The sequence below is a fragment of the Mastomys coucha genome, unplaced genomic scaffold (genome assembly GCF_008632895.1).
Source record: "Mastomys coucha isolate ucsf_1 unplaced genomic scaffold, UCSF_Mcou_1 pScaffold20, whole genome shotgun sequence".
NCBI lineage: Eukaryota > Metazoa > Chordata > Mammalia > Rodentia > Muridae > Mastomys > Mastomys coucha.
The window spans coordinates 134,429,869-134,438,360 of record NW_022196903.1 but is presented as its reverse complement, the minus strand read 5'-3'; the positions used below and the strand labels follow the sequence as shown (position 1 = coordinate 134,438,360).

The following is an 8,492-nucleotide window of genomic DNA, read 5'->3' as shown; positions in this document are numbered from 1 at the left end:
GAGAGGCAGAGAGGCAGAGAGGCAGAGGCAGAGAGGCAGAGAGGCAGAGAGGCAGAGGCAGAGGCAGATCTCTGTCTCAAGGACAGCCTGGTCTACAGAGTGAATTCCAGGACAGCCAGGGCTACACAGAGAAACCCTGTGTTCGGGACAGGGTGAAGGTTGGGAGGGCGAGTACAAGTATCTTATAAAGGTTCGATTCAGTTTTTCAGACAACATGTCAAAAGACTATTAAAATGTACACACACACACAAACAAGATGGGGAAAATCTTTAGATGTGCAAGTTAGCAGTTATATAAAATGTGAACTTAATTATCACTGAGTGGAAAACAAATTTAATTATATTATAATCCCTCAAATACAGGAATTTTTAAGAGGAGTGTATTCACCAGCACTTGGGAGGTAGAGGCCGGTGTATCTATATGTTCAAGGCTATCTGGTACATATACTGAGTTCCAGAACAGCAAGGACTACATACAGAGCCCTCTGCCCTGACTCAAAAGTGTATTCACTTAACCCCTATTGTTGTAGTTCGAGAAATATATTTTCTCTGATTAGGTCTATTTCCTTTTGAGACAGGGTTTGTGACGTAGACCAGGTTGGCTTTGAGCTTGAGATTCTCCTGTGCAGAAACGCTTGGACTGCAGGCATGGACCTTGGGCCAGAGATCACTCAGTGGGTCAAGATGCTGATGAGTGTGAGCACTGGCACCCATGTAGAGAAAGGAGAAGAGTTGACTCCTGAAAGTTGCCCTCTTGCCTCCACACAGACACTGAAGCATATGTACGTACACACACACACACAAACACGCGCGCGCGCGTAAAATGACCTGTTATCTTCAGGCAGGGAGGAAAACAAATAACTCTAGGATCAGTTTTAATTAGTACCACAGTATTAAAGGAAAGGCACAACTCATCAAGAAGTAGCTAATTTAGAAATAGTTTAAATTCTCTAGAATTATTAATAAAATAATTGGAATTAACCAGAAATATTAACAAAAATAAAACTCATCAGAATTTCTTATTATTTATTTACTTCCTAAATACCAATATAAAAACACAATGAATTAACTGCATGAAGTTAAATTATATGATTTGAGATCTTTAAAAAAAAAAGAAAAAGAAAAAAACAACCCAAGCCCTCCCATGAAGCATATAAATCTCTAAGCTTTAAGGTAATAAAAAGATGTACTCACCGGAAATTAAAGGTAATTCTGCAAGAAGAAAGAACATTCAGTTTGAATGTGAGGATTCTAAAGTCACCCTAGAGCAGTGACAGTGAGAATGAGAGGAGGAGGGGACAGAAGTGCAGGTGGTTGTCACTCAACACAGTACCTCAGGCCGGGCGGGGCCGTTGAGAGAACATGCATGATGAAAGGCATTTGAAGGCAGGAGTGAAACCAAGGTGGGAGGCACTGCTGCTTCCCTAGGGCTGTACCTTTTCACAGGCTCTGTCTGCACCAGAGCGGCATCTAACATGGCCTTCATCCACAGCTCCATTTCCTTTCCTGTATCGGTGCAGAAATAATAGGTCCGCATGTTTGGGTGGGCTGCCTGAGTGAAAACAACAGCGTCACTCTCCATCATCTGCGCCCCTGAAAAAGAAAGGGAAAAGTTCATCCTCATCTGATCATTGCTATGAAACTTCAAAGAAAGTGCATTTGTCTCCTTCACCTAACATATAGGCACGACTTAGAAAGGGCACACACTGACCTCAGCAGGGCACATTAATTATCCTCTTAATGGTTCAACTGCGTAGACCTCAAAGGTAGAAACCATATGCTCAGAATCCCTCAGCGGGTCTCCACTCACTCAGCTCTCACCGCTTTGATTAGTGAGAGCAACAGTTCTTACAAGGATAGTGTTTCTAGCCAGGCATGGGACTCGGGAGGATGAGCATCACTTTGAGGCCAGCCAGGACTACCTGGTGAATTCTAGTACAACTCCATCCAGAGTGGAGACCCAGTTTCAAAAAGTTAAACAACACAACACATAAGTAGGGTATGCTGTAGAGCAATGCAACAACAAAACTGAATGCCACGGCAAGCATCTCCCACCTCCCCCTCCCTGAGCGGCAACGGCTTTAGTTTTAAAAGCAGATGCTATTCATGCCTTTCACTGATGCTGTGGGGACACTTAGGAATAAATGAGTCCAAAGGCATTTCCTTCTCAGGTTTCCAACTTAACATGCAAACACCTGCAGTTTTGCAAGGATGGAAAGGGCTGCTGTGGCCTTCTTCTTATCAGAAAACCAGAAGGAAAATAAAACAAAGACGCTGGCGAGCCTGCTTCTGCGCAGGAGCACTGCACCCACACAGCAGATAAGGAAAACAGGCTGTGGGCAGAGAGGGCTGATGCCAGGAGTGAGCAGTTCCCATTTCCATCTAAAAAGCCTGTGCTGGGTTCCCATTAGATGCCCAGAGACGTGGCTGAATGAGCAAAGGCTGCTGCGGCCTAAGAGAGGTGAGGAGAGTGTGGAGCAGGGCTTGGCCAAGCTCTGAACTAAAGCTCTCCATCTGGCATCATAGCCTCCATGCCAAGATCCTGTTATCTGCTTCTTTCTTTCCCAAGGTCAGAGTAGCTTAATGTCTTTAGAATGCACACAGTCCTCGGCACACTGGCCCATCTCTGTACTGTCACAGCTAACAAATCTCCACAGTGACGTCAGAGATAGCTATGGAAACAGCCTAGACAAGGTTCAAGTCCTCTGCTGGACTCTTGGAAAAATGGATGAAGAACACCGTCTATATCTGGGATCAGCGGAAGGAACTGGGCTGGTGGTGAGAAGATCCTGTGCCTGCCCTGAGACAACTCAACAAAGCCACTCACATGGCCACCCCCACTCGTGAGTTCAGAAAGCGTGAGGTTCCTACTTACCATGCCGACAAGAGTAGACTCAACATCAAGAAACGCAGTCATACGGTAGCTCAGAATTTAGGGGAAATACCACAAAAGAAAAGTTGAAACAGTGATTACTGCTGTTACAGACAAAAGACATGACAATCAAACTAATATCACAGAAAAACTATACCAAGTATCGTGGCCACTTTTATTGCTATTTTAACAGTGCAGATTAAAAAAAAAATTTCTTTAACTGACTTTTAGCTTCAAAGTTAATAATAATACAACATATTTCTTAGCAAAAGTAACACACTCCCGTGGGATCTAAGCATTATGTACTTGAGAATCTCTGAGGCTATCCTAAAGAGTCTGTGAATATGTTATAACTAAGAGCCGTCTCTTCCAACACTCTTCCCAAATATTTCATCTGATGAAATTCACTAAGGCATCTAGCCATAGCCATCATGAAGCTCACTGTGCCATGCTTTGTGGAGAACACGTTGACAGTGCTTGCTAAAGGACAGTATTCTCTGGCACAGCAGCAACATCATTAACCCATATGCTTTATTTTTAAATTTTATTTTATGGGCATGAGTGTTTTGCCTGCATGTATGTCTGTGGCAGAAGAGGGCATTAGATTCTTTGGGACTGGAGTCACTGACAGTTGTGAGCTACATGTGGCACCGGAAATTAAACCCAGGTTCTCTAGAAGAGCAGTTAGTGCTCTTAACCACTGAACCATCTCTCCAGCACCACCAATACACTTTAGATGTACACATGGCTACTAGAAGTTCTTTTTTACAATAGCTTATGGGTCAACATCTGTTTTTCAAAGCTTCAAGCACTGCATGTGTGTTTCCTTACCTTAAAAGCATATTTGCGATTGATGTGGTCCTCAGCGGTAAGCATGGCTATCTCAAAACTGGGCAACAGGATGCTTCCCAAAATACCCTCCTCCTTCTCATCTAAAAGACACGTCAGTAGTGTTGGTCAGACTCTGTTCTTTGGGGATTTTTGCCACTTGCCACATGTTCCAACACACCCCATGCTCCAGTTGTTCACACTGCTCCCTGTCATCCCGGACTGGCAATTCTATGAGGAGACTTAGAGACGTGGGAGCAGGTGTCCAAGGGTGTGCTAAGTACATATGTTCACATGAACAAGTATCCAACTCCGCCATGAGAACTGCACAGTTGCAGAGCTGTGGAGCTCTACACTCGTCCTTACATGATGCTGAGATCCATAGTGAAACTGAGGGTTTGAGTGACAGACCTCCGAGCAAGCACACAAACTACACGGAGGAACATGACCCAATAGTCATCTTTTTGTAGTCTTGGCTGCCCTGGAACTCACACTGTACATCAGGCTGCCTCACACTCATAGAGTTCCGCCTGCGCCTGGCTCCCAAGCACTGAGATTAGACCCACCAGTGTCAGGCTTTATGGTGTGCTTTACATATTTACACATGTGGTGTAATGTACTTGCTGAATGAGCTGAGTTCAAGCTCTAGGACCCGAGAGGTGGAAGGGGAGAAGCAAATCCGATCGGTGTTCACACATCTGCTGTGACGTCAGCATGCCTAGCCCCATATCACACATGCAGGTCAGTAATAAATAAAAACATGCTCCTTTCAGAAGCAAAGCCATTACAAAGAATTGGTATTTTTTTTTATAAATTATTATGAAATTTTTATTTTAGAAAAGAAGTAGGAATAGTAAACATTTTCTTGTTTCATTTTATACTCCACAAATTGTCAATAAATATACTGGAAAAGGAGGAATACAGACAACTATTCCCCAAGAGCAGAAAACTCAACGATGAAAATTACACAGTTAACCTGGCACCAACTAAGACAGCACCACCACTGCTGCCGCCAACGTCTAGAGACAAAGTGAAATTTCATTGGTTTGGTAAATTCTAATGAGCAATGCACCTCAACCAGTTTCCTGGGCAGCGAACTGGTGAACCAATTCTAGGAACTCTGTATTTACAGGCTAGTACACAGCTCAGCACTTTGGTAGGTGACCACAGAACCTTGCCACATACATTTTCAATAATCCAAACCTAAATTTAAACTTTGCAAACAGAGAGGGGACTTTTGGGTAGAATGCAAGACTAGACGTTGCCTGTATTTGATCCCATTAAGAAAAGTCATCTAGGGGCTGGAGAGATGGCTCAATGGTTAAGAGCACTGACCACTCTTCTAGAAGTCCTGAGTTCAATTCCCAGCAACCACATGGCGGCTCACAGCCATCTGTATTAAGCAAATATTAAAAGGAAAGACAAGAAAAGGAAAGAAAAGTCACCTAAGACAGAATAGACTACCACAGAGAAAGAGAGAGGAAAGCTTTGACAGTTCACAGGAAGGAGGAAGATTGCCTCAGCTCCAGGTGGGAGCATGAAGTAGAAGCCTCACCCACAAGGAGTGTGTTAGCTCCTCTGAGTGGTCCTGGTGACTTAAGTCTCAAGAGAAGGCTGTGGAATAAGCAGATTCCCAAGTAAAACAAAAAAGAAATAACCAAACTACAGAATGTGCACAACTTAGACACAGGAGCAAGTTAGAAAAGCAATACTCTTCCAAGAGATCACAATGACACACCCAAAGCCAAGACGGCGGCACAGGGAAATGCTGGGCGCTTCCAAAACTAGTAACATTCATCTACGACTTCAAAGATGATATAAGGAAGTGGATAAAGTCTTTCAGTCTTTCTAGGACTCAGAGAGGACAGTCAGTGATACAGAGAAAAAAAGTGAGGGACATTCAAGGAAAACCAGGAAGGAAACTGATATTCTGGAAAAAAAAAAAAAAAATAGTGGGAAGCACCACCCACCTCGGCCAAGCAGGAAAGTGAATCATCAGGAACGGAGGCCATCAGCTGCTACAGTCAAGCATCAATACTGAAAACTAAGTAAATGACCCTGAGTGCATGGCCAAGCACCACCGTCAGTCGGGAGGCCGAGCCTGCTTATCAGCTGTGTGGTTGAAATAGTTTCAGACTGTTTCGCTGGGGTGGCCGTCTCCCGTTGTGCAGGCTAGTGTTAAAGAGCTTCCCTAAGATCTTTTGCACCTATGCTGTGGCTTTAGGACTGTCTGTCTTATATATATATGGTTGTAGACAGTCTGTCTTATAAGTGGCATAAGGGTCCAGGTTCATTCCTTTGCATGTGAGTATCCAGCATTCTGTTTCATGTACTGAAGAGATCTCTTTATAGGTCCCCAGTGTCCTTGCCAGAACTTAATTGACTATATTTGTTCAGTTTTATTTCTTGACTATCAATTTTGTCCCAATGTTCCGTTTTTATGCCAGTAATACTGCATTTTGAGTACCATAACTTTCTGATGTAAATTTAAATAAAAAATGCTTTTGCTAAAACTAAAAAAAAAAAAAAAATAAAATTCCATGAGGTAGGAGTTGAGAAAAAAAGACAACAATAACAACAAAAAACAAAAAGCAAAAACCATAAAGAGAGAAACTATAGCAGAAAAGTCTTGAAATCTAGAGAAAGAAAGGGATTTCAAACAAAAGCAGAATGTAGAGTTCTCCATGGCCATCGCCAGAGGAAAACTATGGCTTATTAATAGTTAAGATGTTAAAAACACAAAGTAAAGGGAAACAGTTACACAAACTCTCCTATAAACAAGCTCATGAGAACAGCATCAACTTTCTAACAGGAGTCCTAAACGCCAGAAAGCACAAGACATATATTCAAGCCGTGGAAGTCAGCCTACTGTGTGCTACAGAGGTATCTTTCAAAATGATGCGGAATGTGGTGAGTTCAATCAGTCTAACTCTGGCTCCATGGGGGATCTGATGTCTGACCTCTGTGGTCAACAGGCATGCACATGATCCATGAATGAGCAAGTAAACATTCATCTCCATAAAATAAAGCAACTACATGTAAAGTGAGAGAATTAAAATTGATGGAGGAAGAATATATCAAAACAAGCGTAAGTTAAGATATATTATTCATGACTAGCCAGCCTGCACTAAAGATACGTGAAGGAATACTATATACAGATGAAGAAGGAAGTCTTAACTCAAGAACAAAGGAAAGAATCCATTCCTTTATTGGGGGAAGGCTGACCTCTTCCATGAGCACAGCTTCAGGAGGGATGCATTTGGAGTGATGGAGGAGGAAGGGGTACCTGCTAGCCAGCCAGATCAGTCGAATCAACCCTGGTTGATGTCACAGCCAGATTGCCCTCACATCCAAGAATATATTTCTTGAGAGGAATAAATGAAACAAAAGGTAGAAAGGAATCCATAATATCCAACTATCAATCTCCTAGTATACACTGTTGGAGAAAGGTAAGAACAAACGACTGGAGTGCATAAGATCCACACTGTCTGCTTCTCCAGATGGAGAGTCAGAGGATGGAAGTCTGTCTATCAAGAAATGAAACTAAGATAGCATAGCTCCTATGATACCCGATAAAGTCGGAATTTATCGGGTATCATAGGAGCTCAAATAAAAATCAAAAGACAAGAAGAAAGCCATCTCCACAGAACCGAGAAGACATGACAGGGAGGGAGAGAGATGGCTCGGTAGCTAAGAGCGCTTGCTATGCTTGGAGAGGAGCCAAGGTTGGCTCCCAGCACCCACACTGGCAGCCGACAACTGTCTGTAACTTCAGCTTCAGGGGATCTGATGCCCTCTTCTGCCTTCCTTGGGCACCAGGCCCACATCTGGTACATATGTAGGTAAACCTTCATATACATAAAAGTATGTGCATCTTTAAAAACTACAACAAAAAATACATATCAAATGTTGGGGCACCAAATACTGGAAGGTCCCAGGTCCCAGCACAGTGACAGTGGGTGATTACTGTCATGCTCCAATCAATATACCCAGCTCATATTGTGTAATTCATATGTGCAAAAAGCCATAAATTCTTCATAACAATTTGATAGTCTAATCTTTCCCCGACTGTTGTTTAAGCCACCATGTGGTTGCTGGGAATTGAACCCAGGTCCTCTAGAAGAGCAGCTAGTGGTCTTAACAACTGAGCCATCTCTCCAGCCCTAATAACTCTAGGTTTTTTTTTTTTCTTTCCTTTTTTTTTTTGGTTTTTCGAGACAGGGTTTCTCTGTGTAGCCCTGGCTGTCCTGAAACTCACTCTGTAGACCAGGCTGGCCTCAAACTCAGAAATCCGCCTGTCTCTGCCTCCCAAGTGCTGGGATTAAAGGCGTGCGCCACCACCGCCCGCTACAACTGTAGTTCTTAAGCGGTAATTTCCAGTCAGGCTTTAAAGGAGAGACTGTCCTTGAGAGGACAGTGTATCGGTACAGCCTTCTTTCTCCAACAGGTACCACATCTGAAGGGTGACATTGGGATTGTGCTGGGCTTTCACATTAAGGCTTTTATTAATTAGTTCAACATGGTAGCATTAGTCTGCCACAATCCAAGAATTTGAGGCTAGCTGTAGGCAGCCATTTGGATACGATCGTCAGCGGCCGCTTAGAAGATCGTATCCAAGATGGCGCTGGTTCCTGATACACTGTAGCAACAGACTATTCTGCGCATGCGCCCCTCCCGAGTGGGTGTATACTGAGCATGCGCCCCTCCCGAGTGGGTGTATACTGAGCATGCGCCCTCCCGAGTGGGTATATACTGCGCATGCGTCCCTCCTGAGCAGGTGTATGCTAATGAGG

At 43.5% G+C, this 8,492-nt stretch overlaps 1 protein-coding gene across 33 annotated transcripts in view; it reads right to left on the bottom strand.

Annotated features, from left to right (window-relative positions):
* Plekha5 (pleckstrin homology domain containing A5) overlaps positions 1 to 8,492 on the bottom strand; it is a 169,418-nt gene that overhangs the window by 59,525 nt on the left and 101,401 nt on the right. For 25 of the 33 annotated variants that reach the window (XM_031383746.1, XM_031383747.1, XM_031383753.1 and 22 more), the window contains 3 exons: positions 3,703 to 3,803; positions 1,436 to 1,551; positions 1,194 to 1,211 (listed from right to left, as the gene is read on the bottom strand). In XM_031383746.1, the coding sequence (XP_031239606.1) occupies positions 1,194 to 1,211; positions 1,436 to 1,551; positions 3,703 to 3,803 (235 nt within the window). Of the gene's footprint in view, positions 1 to 1,193; positions 1,212 to 1,435; positions 1,593 to 2,874; positions 3,428 to 3,702; positions 3,804 to 8,492 lie in introns of those variants that run through there. The other 8 variants (XM_031383745.1, XM_031383779.1, XM_031383759.1 and 5 more) reach the window with 2 other exon arrangements.